The 17,500-nt window shown below is 48.2% G+C and overlaps 2 protein-coding genes across 3 annotated transcripts in view; one reads left to right on the top strand and one right to left on the bottom strand.

Annotated features, from left to right (window-relative positions):
- rapgefl1 (Rap guanine nucleotide exchange factor (GEF)-like 1) overlaps nucleotides 1-4,194 on the top strand; it is a 30,789-nt gene extending 26,595 nt beyond the window's left edge. For both annotated transcript variants that reach the window (XM_076996872.1, XM_076996874.1), the window contains exon 15: nucleotides 1,920-4,194. In XM_076996872.1, the coding sequence (XP_076852987.1) occupies nucleotides 1,920-2,035 (116 nt within the window). In that variant the 3' untranslated portion in view covers nucleotides 2,036-4,194. The remainder of the gene's footprint in view (nucleotides 1-1,919) is intronic.
- Nucleotides 4,195-4,365: 171 nt separating this feature from the next.
- The window catches only part of ppp1r9ba (protein phosphatase 1, regulatory subunit 9Ba), a 36,932-nt gene continuing 23,797 nt past the window's right edge, over nucleotides 4,366-17,500 (bottom strand). Inside the window, exons 3-11 of the mRNA XM_076996871.1 lie at nucleotides 16,178-16,310; nucleotides 15,584-15,704; nucleotides 13,232-13,336; nucleotides 11,477-11,612; nucleotides 8,959-9,102; nucleotides 8,643-8,696; nucleotides 7,925-8,154; nucleotides 7,581-7,677; nucleotides 4,366-7,490 (exon numbers count right to left, since the gene is read on the bottom strand). Coding sequence (XP_076852986.1) covers nucleotides 7,437-7,490; nucleotides 7,581-7,677; nucleotides 7,925-8,154; nucleotides 8,643-8,696; nucleotides 8,959-9,102; nucleotides 11,477-11,612; nucleotides 13,232-13,336; nucleotides 15,584-15,704; nucleotides 16,178-16,310 — 1,074 coding nt within the window. The 3' untranslated portion in view covers nucleotides 4,366-7,436. The remainder of the gene's footprint in view (nucleotides 7,491-7,580; nucleotides 7,678-7,924; nucleotides 8,155-8,642; nucleotides 8,697-8,958; nucleotides 9,103-11,476; nucleotides 11,613-13,231; nucleotides 13,337-15,583; nucleotides 15,705-16,177; nucleotides 16,311-17,500) is intronic.

The following is a 17,500-nucleotide window of genomic DNA, read 5'->3' as shown; positions in this document are numbered from 1 at the left end:
AGTGTGAGGGGCGTGACCAGCGTGAGGGGCGTGACCAGCGCCTCAGTGTCTAAAGATGGTAGTATCAGTGGTGTGTGTATTAGACAGCACATCGGTCTCCCATTGCAGTAAATGAATAATCTAATGGCAAATGAAACCCACATTAACCCCCCCCCCCCCCCCCCCCCCCCCCTTTGCAAAGGTTCAAATAACGTTGAACTGCAAACTGGTGCGAATATATCTATATATATCTATATATAAGTCTCTTCAAAACATGCATCATGCCTTCTCACTGAAAGATTTCTCTGTTTTGAGTGTTTTAGCTGTGTAGCTTAGCTCAGGTTTGAGTGGTGGGTTCATTTAGTTTAATAACCTGAGCTTTCCCCACCAGTTCATCCAACCGAGTTGGACCAACTCGGTCAGGTAATCAATTCCGGTCTGGAGCTGAGATGAAGGCTGTGTGCTCACTTCTGCAGACTACTGCAGACAAACCTCCTGTTGGATATTGTGCAGATGTTTCAGAGTAAACAGAAAAGTATCTAGCTTTGCATGTCATTTGCGGTGCACATACCAGGATTCAGTCTGTCATTCTCTGGTTTTCTGGGACATCTCTGGCTCTCGCTGATGACACATTATTGATGTGAGCGAGTCAGACAGCATTAATTATTCTGGTCAGAGGCCTCCACTTGTGGCCATTGACATTTCAGGCAAGTGAGGACCATCTCTCCGCAACGGACTTGAACTTTCAGCTGTAACTCAGATGAAAAAGTTAATTGCTCTGTAATTGCCTATAATGTGCACTTGCTGTGCGAGAGCTAAGAAAAGCAACTTTTCAATTTTGCTGTCGCAGCGAGTGCCTTGAATCTGCCCTCTCATGCTGATCTGAGGTCAGTTTTGAAACGTCTGCAAATGGTCTGTATTTTTCTGCTACAAAAGCAGTAGCGCCACTCAGTCTAGGCTGACGTGTAGCACAATGAGGAAGTTTGGGGGGGGGGGGGTGTTAAAGTGTTTGTAAACAACCACAGCTGTGGTCAGCTTAAGATGGAGAAACTCCCTGACCGCACATAAACATGAACAATACACCCAACAACCCAACATACACCCAACCAGCCCTATACCTGCTGTCCACAAACGTACAGTGTACACAAATGTTGGGTGGAGGCAAGACTATTTACAAATGATACGAACCCCGCCGAGCTATCATAAAGGAGTACGCCAAACTCCAACTGGCACCGACCAGCAGCAGCAGAGTCAAACTGTCTGTGAGCTGTAGGCTGAGCACACTGCACGTCCCATGAAGAGACTGGGTCACGTGGTCAACAACATCTGTGGTGGTGCCTTGTGAGCAGAAGCTTGTGTTGAGAGGTTGGGGGAGACACTGAGCTGGACGCTGAGACACTGAGCTGGACGCTGAGACTCTCACTGTCTCAGAGGACAGTGTGGAGGTGTTCACAGAGCGCTGTTCCTCTCAGTGGCAGTGCATACCAGCTCTCTCTCTCTTTCCCTCCCTCTTTCCTGCTCTCTTTCTCACTCTCTCTCCGTCTTTCCGTCCCTCTTTCTCTCTCTCTGTCCCTCTCTTTCTTTATCTCTCCCTTAAGTGTGACTTAGCAAAGGATGCTGAGCTTCCTCAGCAGGTTTGATGTGTGTAAGTGTGTGTGTGTTGGTGCACGTCTTCCATAAATACCTCCCCCACGTGGTGAGCTTGAGTATTGCATTGCAGATGATTCAATCAGGGTAAAGTGGCGCCACCTTCTGGTGATTCTAGGGTGATTGGTTCAGTCTGGAGATTGGCGCACTCTCCTCGTTTTACAGATTGTGTTCGTTCCCTGGTATCAGATGCACTTAGCACAACAATTGTGTACACTTATCATGGTCCTAGTAGATTGATCTTCTCATCCTTTTCTCTTCCCTTTCTCTCTCTCTCTCTCTCTGTGTCTCAGTTATGGAAGCCGAGCCCTCCCCCTCTCACCTCCAGACGAAGGCGTACGTTCGGCAGTTACAGGTCATCGACAATCAGAATCTGCTGTTCGAAATGTCCTGCAAGCTGGAGCCCTAAGCTGGAGTCGTGTGATGGGCCCTATCACCTTCACACACACCTTCCAAGCCCCTCCCTTACTCTACATAAACCCCAGCCAGAAATGCACTTTGGCCTATGTGCAAGTTTCTTATAGTCTGTTTCTGCTGCTCCATCGCTGCTGGACGTCTGGATTGGCTCATGCTAATTGAGTAGGAGGAGCCGGTGACAAAAATGGCAGGAACACTTGCTGCTTTGAGCCATGAAATGTTCAGGATGCCATGGAATGCTCAAACTGAGCTAAATGTTGCAGTACACGACTATTCACCTGTAAGATGTATATGGAGACCACACCTGCTCTATGAATAACTTGTCTGTGTGCAATGCTCCAGTGTTCTGCCACTGAATATAGCCTTTATGTTTGTGGGATGGAGGTGTTCCCCCAAGAGCCCCTCAACGCCGATGGGCTGCATTTGATCTCCCCTTGACCTTCTTCTAATTTTTTTTGTATATTTTGCTTTTCACCATGTTGGTGAAGTCTGTCCAGTTTGCACTGCCGTCAGCTGAACTGAACTGAGTGTTATCCGAGCGGATCGGGTCATTAGCTGTTTGGGCGTTTCCTCCAGACGCTATAGAGACCCGGGCCCTGTTTTCATTTCAGTCTTACCTCACACTACAGATCCACTGAAACATGAGACAATCGGACCTCTTGGACTTTCTCCCCCAACCAACACAGGCACTTACTGGATCACTCCCTACTGGACAGCAGCCTTCGGCTCTGCTCAGAACAGCGTCCCAGCTGGGCACTCAAAGCAGAGGTCTAACCTCAAGGCCTGCACCTTCATGCGCAAGTCTCAACCCCTCCCCCGAGCCAGTCTCAGCCCCCTCCCCCGAGCCAGTCTCAGCCCCTCCCATGAGCAAGTCTCAGCCCCTCCCATGAGCAAGTCTCAGCCCCACCCCTGAGCCAGTCTCAGCCCCTCCCCTGAGCCAGTCTCAGCCCCCTCCCCCGAGTCAGTCTCAGCCCCTCCCCCGAGTCAGTCTCAGCCCCTCCCCCGAGCCAGTCTCAACCCCTCCCCTGAGCCAGTCTCAGCCCATCCCCCGAGCCAGTCTCAGCCCCTCTCCAGGCCCTAAGCTGCTCTAGCTCCCCCTATTTTGGGATGGCAGAATCTTCAGAAGCCATGTAAGACGAGTCAGGCTCTGATTTCTGTTCAGCGTTCATCTTCATCTCTCCATTTCTAACCTATGAGAAGCGTTAAAAATGTTCCAGTTTTGGTTAGTTACCATTTTAAGATTCCTGAGTTTTAAAAACTCATACAAATCACACTGTATTATCCAAGCTGTTAAAGCAACAGAAAACATTATTGTTATTATTCATTATTAATGAACACAAAGACATTGAAGTAACAAACTGATTCAACTATTGTGTCACACGCTACTTTTGGAGTGGGAGTTGAACAAACCGTGCGACAGGAAACGCTGCTCTCAACTGCAGACCATCAGCTCACGTCCCCCCACCCCCAAATCCTAAGCTGAACCATCATAAGCTATAAGGCAAGCCTGACCTTGGAGGGGCCGCTGTCACCTGCCCCGTGCGACATGGCTCCAGGACCCGACCCTCTCAGGATTACTTCCTGGGTCAGAGACCTTCGCAGAGGCCATTCTGCAAGGCCTCGGTGTACATACGTGATGTAAATAGCTAAATAAATATGAAGACTCTATTTTATGTATGAGCTACGAGATGGACACTCCGGGAGAATATTTGTTTTGTAAATCTGCGGAAAACAAAAACGTACGTGTACATTTTAAAAGCGAAGACCGAGACCAAGTCTACTATCCGCGATGAGAGAAATGTAGAGCTTCTTGGTTTTGTTGCACTGAGTTTTGATTCTGTTCCTGTTCGTAGTGGATGACGTGTGTATATATTAAGGTTTCGTTGCATTTAATTGGTTTTGTTCAATATTTGCGACTGACAAATTGTACAGCATGTGTTCGTTTTAGTTGGATTTTGGTTTTAGATTTTTAAACGCGGGTATTCTCTGGGTGGTGTTTTTGGTTTTTGTACAGAAGTCTGTTTACAGTGCACTCCTGTGAAACGCAGACATGTCCGCTGAGGTGAGGAAGGTGTAGCAGGGGAGGCACTGCTCCACCTTCATCTCCACCCGAGACAAAAACGCATCTCAAATAAAGCCTCTTCTGATGAACCCGAGTCAGTGCTTCTTTGCGCAAAAAATCAGTTCACGTTTTGCCCCATGTAAGCTCCAGACAGTATAGAGTCAAGATCAATATCAACATTCATCAAGACTTTCCCCCTAAGCTGCTATTACGTATTCCTTTATCTGTAGCATACGTAATACACGTTAAACATATTACAACAGCATTTTCCGTTGTTCATCACATTTCTGTATTTATTGTTAATGACAGTAAATTATGCAAGATGAAAATGACACTCATTTCAAACCTCTCATTCATAAATTTGCAAATCAAGGTGGGTAAAAAAAAGTTAACAGAGAAGGAATGAAGTCAAGTGTAGTTCATTTAAAATGAGAGGAAAACTAAAGACACAAGCAAGCAAACCTTATCCAAGGCTACTGCATCTGCCAAGCAAACCAAATGGAAGGCAAGGTTAAAATGTCTGACCAGTGTTTCACTGCTCTAGTCATCTCAACATTATGCTTGTCCTTCTGTCATCCGGTTGAGAGCAGTTTCTCTTTCACCCTGTCATGACTCCTGCTTGGACCTTAACTGGTCCACGCCAAACTTCCGATACATGATCAAATCTGGGGATAATTCTAGTAAGCAAGCCCTCTTGCTCCGCGAAACATGACACCCTCCTCAGATACTGGTGCACGTGGTGTGTTCTGTCCTGCTGGCGTGATGTTGGCGTGTTGGTCAGTGTGCGCAGTGCTCGTGGAGCACGGCCGTGAGCCGTGGAGGGTCTGAACGGACGTCCGGTGTAGAGCTGCTGATGTCCTTTCTCGCGGTGTCAGGATCCCACTTCGATGCAATCAACCGCGCGCGGTAAAGCGCCCTTAAACAAACAAAAAGTTCTGGACGTTGGCCAGTCCATGATGGCGTCCAGTGTCTGGAGGTATACCGACATGGGCCCTGCACCCTCAGGTACGAGATGCCCACGGCCAGGGAGCTGAAAAAGGGACTAGAGGGGCCAGCTGACCGCGTCTCGGTCTTCAGGCCGAACGATGTCACGTGCAGATATCTGCTGAATGCATTTCACCAGTTCCAGTTATGAACGGCGCTCTGCTGGGCGCATTCTTTGTGCAAAAATATTCGGATGAGCAGGGAGAATAAAAACGAAAACCTGAGGTAGTTCAGGAACTTGTACACATGTATGAAACTTCTCAAGAGTACGAGCGCTGTTCTACAATGAGTTTTACTTGTAGGATTATAAGGACACAAGTCGGCTGGGACACGGGGCCCGGGGGGCCTACACTCACACAGTGTTAGGAGTGACCAGACTCGTATGTGCACTTAGACAGATGCTGTCACAGGGCGTTGCACCCCGTATAAAACTGCACGCTGCCAAATTAAAAGAACCAAACCAGAAATGAACCGAAACTGAGCAAACTAATCATTTTAGATCAATTTCCACACAATAAAAAGAAAATCTTTATAACCCACTGATATTAATGAAGCCCATTATATACTGTTGCTGAGTGATATATTGTTGTTAAAACGCATTTGTTAAAAGGTTAGGTAAAACTGCAGACTGTTTTTAATACTGCACTGTAAGAGACATTGCGCCTTCACAAAGCATACGGAGTGCACACAATGGCTTGAATTAAAAATACATATATGAGAAAGCCATGGCAACTACAGCTACTGTCTGACCTGGAGCAATGTTCAATACTTACAAAAGAAATCCAGGTTTAAAATGTAGTCAGTGGATCCATTTATTGCAACCAGAGATGATTCTTATCTTAATGCTGATCTAAGACCAGTTTCAGGGTTTCCTTCTAATGGTCAAGAAATGCATTCTGGTTTGGGAAAGCAAATCTGAGATTAGATTAAAAAACAAAGTTTCCCTAAAACCTGCATTCAGTTCTTAACACAAGCTTTACTTTGCCCAAATATAATATTTGGGAAATACAATTATAAAAACCTTCTACCACATGAGTGGAACAAAAGCTAGTTAAGTATCACCGATAACAATCAGAAGAGGGTATAAGTTGGCAAAGCTATTTCTCAGTTAATGACCGAGGTTAGAAATTTGAGAGGAAACTGGTCTTAGATCAGTGTAAAATGGCACACTAAACCTTCCTACCCTCGGAACAACAAGATCATTATTGCATCATAATTGGAACCACTGATTACGTCTAATGGAACCACGAAGTGGCATCACTAAGCACGGATGAAGTCATACTGCCTTTAATTCCCTCAGTAATGAGACGCTTTCTGTGCTTTACTGCACAAAATGCACATTATGCCCATAAAAGTAGTACTGCGCAAGACTGTAATTTGGTGTCCTAAGGAAAAAGGTGGAGATGCATGTCAACACTGACACAAGGCCTAATGTTACAGAGCCTGACGTGTCACTTCTACAGTGTCTTCCTCTCACAGATGATCTGACATGCTTACAGTGTGTTACAGTAGCTGAGCTGTAAGTGACTTGCACTGGTGGTGGTGAATGAATAGGCAGGGGCAATAGGTGAGGGTAACAGGCAGGGGTAATAGGGCTTTTGGCAGGAAGTGATGACTCAGAGCCCAGAATCACATTTCACTGTTCCATCAATACTGCCTAGACAAAACAACTCAGAAATGTAAGTGACTCTCAGAAGGTGCACTTCAAGGACAAGCCTGCACTAATATCTCACCCTGTTCGCCATTTTGCCAAAAGAACAACAAAAAAAAGCTTAAAACAACTACACAGCCCCCTCTCCCCCCCTAACCCCCGATCATTGCTTAAGCATTTTTAAATAAGCTGAAGACTATATATACAAATGGCATGATTTCTTCAGTTACCGCTGTACAAACTACCCTGGCTCTGTGTAGTCATTTAGCCATTTTGGTGCTGTGGCTGGGAAGCCCAGAACGCTTCTGCTGTTCACGCTGGCAGCACGGCCGGCCGGCCGCGGGTCGCTGGGACGCGGGGTAATGCTTTATCTTGAGGGCGTTCAAAGCAAACAGAATGGAATAGTGTGTGAAACCAAGGAGTTGTGGGGGCAGTCATGGGAACGAGAGGTGGGCGGGGCCCGCGGCAGACGTCTGGAAGGGCGGAGTCTTCATCGCCGAGACCCTCCCCCGCTCTCCCCGGGGAACGTCCCCTCTACGCTTCTCGCAGTATGTTGGTCGGCTGCTGTCCTACACCGTAGAGAGAGAGTGTGTAGAAGGGAGGGAAGGTCGGGCTGCGAAAGGCATTTCTCTCCCTCCCTCTCTCCCTCCCTCCCCCCCCCCTCTCTCTCCCTCCCTCTGTCTCTCGTTTGGAGGTTTAGGAGGGCTCCGAGGTCTTCAGTGCTCCCACCTTCGTCTCCAGGTCTGTAATCTGGGGAGACACAGGGAGGACAGGGACACGTTCAGCTCCCGCCTCCACGAGACCGGGGAGATCCAGCGTGGTGGAGTGACACTGCTGTACCTTCTCCTGCAGGCTGTCCGTCTCCTCCTTGTGCCCGGCCTCGGACTCCTCCTCCGCTTGCCGCTGGGCAGACTCCCTCTTCTGGAACTCAATCTCTCTGCATCACACGCACACACGCACACACACAACACACACACACACACACACACACACACACACACCACACACACACACACACACACACACACACACACAGTGTTGTCTGATACAACAGTAACAATACAATCATGGGACTCTTTGTTAATCTTTGCTAAGCCTCATGGCATCTCCACACGGGTCGGGCGTGGGAGTGGGCGTGTGAGTGGGCGTGGCCGTGGGAGTAGGTGTGGGCGTGGCCCACTCACTTCTGCTGGTACTCTTTGATGAGGCGCTTGGCTTTGCTGTACTTGCGCTCCAGCGTCTGGTACTGTGCTTGCGTCTCCTTCAGGTGCTCGTCCACGGCCTGGCACAGGCTCTGCGCCTCCATCCAGTAGCCCTCCAACTTCTCCATACGCTCCTTGCTCTCACGCACGCTCTGCTCCAGCTGGGCCTTCTCCACCCGCCAGCGCAGCTTCTCCTGCTCAGCGTGTGCCAGCTACGGAGGGAGGGAGGGGGGGAGGAGAGATAGAGAGATGGAGAGAGAGGGGTGGAGAGAGAGAGGATACGAGAATATGAAAGAGGATATTAGAATGATGGGTTGGAAAGTTAAGAGGAATAATAAAGACGAAGACGAAGAAGGTTTTCTGCAACCCTTTTATCACCAAGACTCCAGGACTAGGTCTCCAGGACTAGGACTCCAGGACTAGGTCTCCTGGACTAGGTCTCCAGGACTAAGTCTCCAGGACTAGGTCTCCAGGACTAGGACTCCAGGACTAGGTCTCCAGGACTAGGACTCCAGGACTAGGACTCCAGGACTAGGACTCCAGGACTAGGTCTCCAGCACTAGGACTCCAGGACTAGGACTCCAGGACTAGGTCTCCAGGACTAGGTCTCCAGCATTAGGACTCCAGGACTAGGTCTCCAGGACTAGGTCTCCAGGACTAGGGTCTGAAACTGTGTCACATGGTGTTCTGATGTTCTTACCTTCCTCTTCAGCTGGTGGATCTCAGCCTGGGTCACCGCATGCTTGATCTGGAGCTGGAGAGACAACCGTGGTAAGAAAGGAAGAAAAGTACAAACACAAAAGGTTATTGACATGGTGAGATGGTCCATGTGTAACAGCTTGACAAACTACTCATACATATTATTTACAGTATTGTCTTTTGAGATGATTTTACTATTTTATTTAACACAACTGTTAATGATTTAATAAGAGTCTTCTGGCTTGAAGCAGAACATCCGGGTGGGGGTGGGGGTCCGGGTGGGGGTGGGGGTCCGGGTGGACACCACCCGCACTGACCTCTTTGAACTTGTGGGCGAGCTTCTCGGGGTCCACCTCAGCAGGCGAGAGCATGTCTTCGTTCTCGGCCAGGTCGAACACCTCGATGGCATTGGGGAACATGGGGCTCATCTCTTCATCCTCGTCGGTGCCGTACTCCCCCGTCTGAAAGCACAGACAGAGACGGACGGCGTGACACAGCCTCGGTGACACTTCTCCGGGGAACTGTGAGAGATGCCAGGCTCTGGTTTGGCTGTGTAATTCGTTAATTTTGTAACACTGACAAATTCCGTCACAACTTCTAGTTCTTTGTTCTCGCTGTTAACGGTGACACGCAGTCCATGGCAATCAGCAGAGAGTGAGAACTGGGCAGCCATCCAGAACCCTGCGCCTGGTTACGCAATACTGTCACCACTTTTTCAGCAGTCACTTTGCAATGCACGGCTCTTTGGAAATGGCAGGTTGGGTTCGAGGTGATTCTGAACGTTTGCAGATCTGATCTTTTGTTATTTAACCTGCAGTTTCAAAGCACGGGTCTTGACATTTTTTGTAAATTGCTCAAAACATTGATTTATGATGTGCGCGTATGTGTTTGTATGTTATATTCATGCAACAATATGTGATGTCTCTGAGATTGGCCACAAGATGGCGATGTGTCTACAGACCAGCTGGACATCCCAGTAAGCTGTTCAAGTTACAGCAGTAAAACTGAGCACCCACCATTTTGCATGCACTCAGTAATTGCAGTGTGTATAGTATGAACAAGCACATATTTCGGTTAGAAAGTTGAACACCAACTGTATGCAGTATATATTGTTTAGTAATTATGTAAGTATGTAAGTATGATTCTTTTATAGGGAACTGGAACATAAACTGTAAAAGACTACAAGACACAAAATTAAAAAGCTGAGAACATTTTGATCCTGTGCTTAATATCCTGTTTGGAAAACCTGTCATGTCAAATCTTCATCGTGTTCTAAAACTCTTTAAAAGGTTCATCCATTAAAGCTCATATCAGAAGATAACAGAACAATGCCCTATCTACCCCACAAACACACACACACACACACACCTTGCTCCCTCTCTCACTCCCTACCTTCCTCCCTCCCTCCATCCATACCTCTCTCCATCCCTCCCTAACTCACTCCCTCACTCACTCACTCCCTCTCTCACTCCCTGCTGCATTTAAGAGGGTGCGGCCCTGGAGTGTTGTTGATGCTTGAGTGTGGCCTTTGTTGGCAAAGGACCAAAACCTGCACGGATTCCCGGGGCTTTAAACAATAGACTTCCGCCGCAGAGTGCAGTTGGGAGCTGGCGGACTCGCTCAGAACACAAAGGCTCTCTCCCCGATCCACGGCACCACGTCACTCCCACACAGGAGGAGAACATCCTGCTTCTCTGAGCTATTAGGATGCTTGGACTGATGGCGGTAAAGCAGCATGTGAGAGCTGAGGCTACACTGGACGGCTCCGGCCCATCTGAGGTGACGGTCGTCATGCTGTGACAATAGCATGATGGTAGCATGATGGTAGCATGTCAGCCAACCCGGCCGAGATCAACCTGGACTATTCGCTCAGCATCTGCTTACGCGGATCTCACAGCATCAAAAGCAATAGGTCACATTTGAGATTTTAAGAATGGTCTTTGGTTCAAATATTATCAAACAGCATTATTTGCTAGGTTTATTACAATACCTTCATTTTGCCAGGTTTGCCATCTAGGTATCCAGGACAGCTTAGAGTCCCTAGAGCCTCAAGGCATGTGCAGCTGTGGTCGGGGTTCGGGGCGGTCGGGGTTTGGGGCGACCCGGGGCTCGGGGCGGCTAGTGCTGGGGCGGTGGGTGGGGGGGGAGCTGGGCCTATGGCACCCTGCCCACGCTCACTTTCACATCCGAGCGCCAGCCAAGCCGGTCACATCCGATGCTCCGGCACTGAATTATTTACCACCTTCCCTTCACGCCTCAGAGCTGGTGGGCCGGGGGAGTGCGGTGAGTCTTGGCTGGACAGCCTGCCACGCAGGACCAGCGCGTGAATGTCCCTCTGTCATAAAAGCCCACTCCAAACGGCTCAGCTCACTAGCACTCTTGCTTGCTAAAGCCCTTATTTTCTGCACAGGCACACAAATTGATTTAAAAAGTACTTAAACTGATCAAAGATGGCACTTAAGGCTGCAGTTTAGATGTAAAATGCACTGATAGTTGGTACTTTCCGGTGATCTCCTGCTTCATTACCCAGCGTTCTGGCACCCGTCCCCTGTTTGGTGTGTGTGTGAAAGCTCTGGGTTATGTGCTGTTGGTCAGGGCCGTGTGCGGAGCGTCTGGGTGGGTGCAGAGCTGGTCAGGGCCGTGTGCGAAGCGTCTGGGTGGGTGCGGAGCTGGTCAGGGCCGTGTGCGGAGCGTCTGGGTGGGTGCGGAGCTGGTCAGGGCCGTGTGCGGAGCGTCTGGGTGGGTGCGGAGCTGGTCAGGGCCGTGTGCGGAGCGTCTGGGTGGGTGCGGAGCTGGTCAGGGCCGTGTGTGGAGCGTCTGGGTGGGTGCACAGACCTCCTCGTCCTCCTCCATGTACTGGTTGTAGCGCTGCTCCATCATCTCCCTCTGCCAGCGCTCCTGCTCCAGGGTCTGCTGGATGAGCTGGGCCACCTCGCTCTGCTCGCCTGGCTTCTCCCGGCCAATTATGAACCTGGCACACACGCACACACACACACACACACACACACACACACACACACACGCACACACACACACACACACACACACACACACACACACACACACACACACACGCACACGCACACGCACGCACACGCACACGCACACACACACACACACACACACACACACACACACGCATACACGCATACACACACACACACTGGTCAGTCCAACAAAATGGCCTGAACGGAGAGCAGTGTATGTCATTCCGAGGCCTTGACAGTATTTTCACCCCCGCCCGGTGTCTTAAGAAGCACAAATTGAAACTGCTACAAACTGAGCCTGGAAGACAAGTGTCTTTCTCCGTGAGCACCAGAAAGCCTTCCAGCCCACGGGCTCACTGTGCAGTGTCTGGAGACGGAACCGATCCCCAGCTGTGCCATATGTCGCCCTTGGCTGAGGGTTCCTCAGAGTTTGGTTAGTCGTGCTCTCCCTGGGCGGGAGGGACGGTAGGGGGCCTCGCTCTCATGTCACTGTGGCTCTAGCTGGGGGGGGAGGACGAGGGCCGGGGGGGTGCACAAACAAGACCAACGGTGGGAGGAGAGCACAGGAGGAGCAGCAGGCCCAGCAGGCTGCTGGTAGTGGTGCAAGACAAAGAAGATCTTTGACATGTAAAACATATACGCGGGAGACGTGTGGGGAGATTGTGGATCTGCTTCATGAACATCACATCAGCCTTGCGAATGGGTGAACAGTGGAATTATCCCGTTTGAATCCTGTTATTTGACAAAAATCACCCACAAACCGACACTGCACGGAAGTGCTAATGTTTCTATGAAACTTGTCACCAAAATTGTCTAACTGTTATAATAAGAACAGTTGTAATAGCAGTTGAATAATGTTCAACTGATAAACATGCATACTGACAAGACACAGGCCACTATACAGGGTCTTGGACATGAGGTGCTTGTGTAAACATCTGAGAGTGATGTCTCATGCTTGACTGCTTTATTAAACAACACAGCACAATGGAGAACGGAATTTCTCTGCTAATAATACAGCCTGTGTGGCGTAAAGATTAGACTGCAGTCTAATGTGCCCAAAAACCAAAAGCAGGATAATCAGATTACAAATAGTTTTTGAAAGGGTGTCAAGAGAAGCTTTAAAAACTTATTTGTCATTGAAAACTGGGTCTAATCTCTCTATAACAATACCCAAATCTTAAACTACATACAAACTACCCAGAAACACAGACGCGACCTAGACATACACGGTTAAAGGGCACCTTCTAAATGAGTCTAGTCAAAGCCAAGAAAGGCATTTGGTTAGAGAACACCACCCGGTTTACCAGATTCAGCTGTGCTAGTGTGAAAAGCATATAAGTGGTCATATTTCTATCTCTGGTTTAAGATAGAAAGGGCCTCACCAGAGTGGAGTGGAACTGCAGAATGGAGTTACATTATAGTACATTATTTTACCTCAAAAGGGCCAATTTGAAAACATGCCATGTCCAGATCACGGAGTACACCAGGCCTCTTGGTTTGAAATGAGATCTAGCGCAGGCCTCTTGAAACTGTCGCAGTGCTGTTCTGAAGAGCAGTCATGGTGTAACAGCCCCAGTGCAGGGCGAGTCAGGCGTTTGCTTACTTCACGGTGCCGCTGGTGTTCCTAAGGACGGACGCTGCAAAGTTCTGAGTCACTCCGACCAGACTGGTGCCATCCACCTCCACTATGAGGTCATTCACCATGATCCTGGCTCAAGAAGGGAGAACAACGCGAGATAAAGTTTCACAGCATTCGTGTTAGACATTGCTACAGAGACACTATATTTGGTCATTCATTACTTTAACCCTGATGAGATCCAGGCGTGGTCTACATTCTTGGGGTCCAGCTGGGTGTGGGGGACCCATTGCAATTTTTGTTAAAATAATCAGCAGATTCAGCCCAATTGCAAGTAAAATAAACAATACATATGTTAAATTAGTTTGCTCTCTTATTTATTTATTAGTTACTTTTTTATTAAAATGTAACACAATAAGGAAATCAATCATAAATCATGCTGGCTGACAGGCTGGTCCTATGGCTAGCTGCTCACGGGCTGGTGCTAACGGAGCTGGCTGCTGCTCATCCTCCTTTTCATTATCAGTATCAGACTCTGATATTTCAGAAATGTGATCCTGAAATTTCCTCTTCTGAATCACCATCAAAATCCTCTGTCTCTTCCAATATCAGCTGTAAGGCAGTCTGAACTGAGAATCGCTTTGCCATCTTTTATAGCATTTTTAGCATTTTTAGCATTTATAGCATCATGTCCCCATGATTGGGTGAAACACACACAAACACACACATACACACACACACACACACACACACATACACACACATACATACAGGTCCAAAGAGGAGGGAGGGATAATGAGGGCTGAGAGAAAAGATGCTTCTTTCAGATCTCACCCCTTTGTCTCTATAGAGATTCTTCGTCTACTGTCTGACAATATGCAATCAACCCCTGATGTGACAACCATCAAAAGTGTTGATGGTTGCCCACCTTTGCATGCCAAACACCTCTGTCCTTTGTTTGTATATCCTTTAAAGTCATACAGACGACTATCAACTACCCAACCCAATGTTGATTGCCCACTTTGACTAGCCCAGGGCCCAGTGGACCCTGGACCCTGTATGTAATACAAATGTGAAGGGGGGGGGTACGGGGGGGTGGTCATTGAAAATATTTTCTGATTTATGTTGCTCACAGAAAATGAGCCAAGGACCAATGAATCTCAGTTTGAAAAAAAAAAAAAATTGTAGAATTTTTTTAAGCTGTTTTTTTCAAAATGGGTCCCACAGACCCTTGGACCATATAAGGGTTAATTAATAACACTTTCATTTTTACACTAATGTGCACTATTGAATTAGTAACATTAGAGTCGTGGTTGCTTGATTAAATCATCATTCAACCGTACATTTCCAGTTTGTGGTGTGGAGCAGATGAAGTTCAGTGGGTGTGTGATGGGATTTAAGGATGGCATTCTGAAACACGTCACAGCCAACGCTCAGGCAGGACTCTGCTTAACTAAATCCCTCCTGTAATTCCACGCTCTTAAAGTGACAAACGGCAGCTCTCAGCCATTTGCCTATCATAAACCGCCTCTAAAGAGTCTCGTCTGCAGTTTACTCAGAGGACTCCCTTTGTGGCCTGTTTAAGACACCTCAGGCAGCGTATCATGGCACACACAAAACTGACTGACAGAGAAAGGACCACTAAGACACCCCCGTTAGCCGATGAGGCGATAATCAAAACCCCAATGTGTGATCTGGTGTTAGTGCCACTGTCTGAATGAACAAACGTCTCACTAATCTCTGACGCCTCCCAGAGAGGGGTGTGCACTACATCGAATGGCTAAAATGGGCCTCCTTTGAAGCAGATGATTTGGGACACCTGAGTTCATGTTAAATACATAATACTGACATTTTCATTATTTCTGCTGTAATCCACACTGCAGATAATCCTCAGTAACTGACACCAGATCACACTGCAGATAATCCCCAGTAACTGACACCAGATCACACTGCAGATAATCCCCAGTAACTGACACCAGATCACACTGCAGATAATCCCCAGTAACTGACACCAGATCACACTGCAGATACTCCCCAGTAACTGACACCAGATCACACTACAGATAATCCCCAGTAACTGACACCAGATCAGCCGTCTTAAAGATGCAGTGCGATCGTCAGGTAGAGGCCACTGTGCATCGCGCCACTGCACATCCTTTACTGATCTGCACCTTCAAACTCTTCTGAATTCGAATATAATAAAACCACATGTTCTACTAGCATGGAGAGACCATACGTGTCCTCGTGGAATCCCCCCGTCCCATAAACGTCTCACTGCTTTCTCATCAAAAGCCGCTCCGCTCAGTCTCACTTCCAAGTCAGCTCGACTCCGGCCAAAGCCGCACAGACCCGCTAGTTTCATTCGGTTCTGTGTCTGACCTTCCGTCTCGGTGGGCGGCTCCTCCCTCCGTGACGGTCTTGACGAAGATGCCGAGTTTCTCCAGGCCCATGTCCGCGCCAGCACCCATTCCGATAATACTGATCCCCAGTCCGTCTCCATCTGGTGGCGTGGATCGCACAGTTTAAAGACTCTGGCATTAGGCTTAGAACCAGTGTTCATTTTTACTACTTCATAGGCACATGGGGAGTAACTGGATCTCCCAGGCTCAGTAACTAACACGTTGCCTACTATGGTCCTGTTAAGTAATGCACATATTTTTCAATGCCAGCGGTTGCAATTAGAGGAGCATTTTTACATGAGAACAGACATAAAGAATCAGATCTGAGCAAAAAACAACATATTTGTGACTGCAGCAGTGGGTGAGTCAAGCGTTAGACCACAGTAACTCATACTCATAATGTACACACACCACAGTAACTCAGGCATCGATCAGTATGGTATTACATGCGCTCTCTATGGAGAACCCATAGAGGTGGTGATGCTACCACCATGTGCTCCTTGTTCTACCAGTGAGGTGCAGGAGTGGCGGTGCTCCTCAAACCGAGAGCAGGGCAGAAGATGTCGTGCGTCACCTTTCTCCAGCTCCACAGGGAAAAGGTCCAGCCTCTCCACTCTCTTCTCCAGCTCGTACTCCGCCGAGGCCGCCATCGGGTCCACGTCGTCATTGCGCCGGTCATAGTCCTCGTTGGAGTACGTGGTGAACACCTGGAAGGGGTCAGAGGTCAGAGGTCGAGCAGGTGGACTGAGTGTGCGTTATACTCAGGATAAGAGTATAATGGTTGTTGTGGCACGTGAGATGACCAGAGGGCACGTGAGGAGATGCATGTGTGGACCATGTACACGTGCACCGCCAGCTGCAAGCCACATGCATAAATATCTCTTATTAAAAAACACTTGCTAGTTTAATTTCACTTGCTAGACTCATGCTAGTTTCATGTCATGAAACTGTCCCCAAAAAGACTACAAATCCCAGCATGTCACCCTTACAGTGGTCTCACTGAAATAGTGAACAGCTCCAAGAGTGAGGACGTGGCTCTCTGGAAGGGAGTGCAAGGGAGGAAAACTCCGACTACATCCATCTCATGTGAACCCTGCCCCACTCCACGTGTGTGTTTAGCTACAAACCTTTCACATTTGGAGAGAACGTAAACTTTATTTGAATCGACTTTCTGTAGTCTTGACCATATATAAATGAGGCATTTCAAAAATACTATGTTAAAAAACGTCTTGTTAAAATAGCCTCTTCTCTCATTTGGCTTTACACATGCCCCTGCCACAGAAACATACTTACAGTACCACATTTAGTGAATGGGGAAAGGAGATGGCACACGTGTGAGATAATTAAGAGCTCGTGTCAAGAGAGTTGAGTTCATCTTCTGGTCAAAGACATCTCTCACACGGCAAGTCTCTGCAGAACGGTTCAGCGTGCAGTACGTCAATACGAGCTAATACAGAGGGCATGAATACAGTGTGGTCGTTCCGTCCGCAGTGGAGAAACACTCGTGGGGGAGGTGTCTAGAAGTCACGCTATTGTTAAGACTGCATTAGCTACACAACATGACAGAGAGCAGATCCCCTAGCAGATCCCCTCTGATCACCACCAGATCACCGATCACCGATCCACTGAGCCACAAGACAATCAACATCCATCTCTGATCAGCAGCTGGATTAAATCTGTTGTGTTTTAGACGGTCAATGTACTGGTGGGACAAAGGAAATACAGGAGGAGAAAGAAAAAACAGGTTCTTCTCTCAGAACTCACAGCTGGGACACACTGTCCTAGTAAATGGGAGAGATCAGGAAATGTATGGGCATTTAAAAAGATCTCCAGTGCTAAATGAGGTGTGTGCAGATGAATAATTCTCTGTTTCCCTGTCTCACTCTTTCCATTTTCA

The sequence above is a fragment of the Brachyhypopomus gauderio genome, chromosome 2 (assembly GCF_052324685.1).
Source record: "Brachyhypopomus gauderio isolate BG-103 chromosome 2, BGAUD_0.2, whole genome shotgun sequence".
Classification (NCBI taxonomy): Eukaryota; Metazoa; Chordata; class Actinopteri; order Gymnotiformes; family Hypopomidae; genus Brachyhypopomus; species Brachyhypopomus gauderio.
The sequence above is the reverse complement of the archived record's forward strand: the minus strand, read 5'-3'. Positions and strand labels throughout refer to the sequence as shown.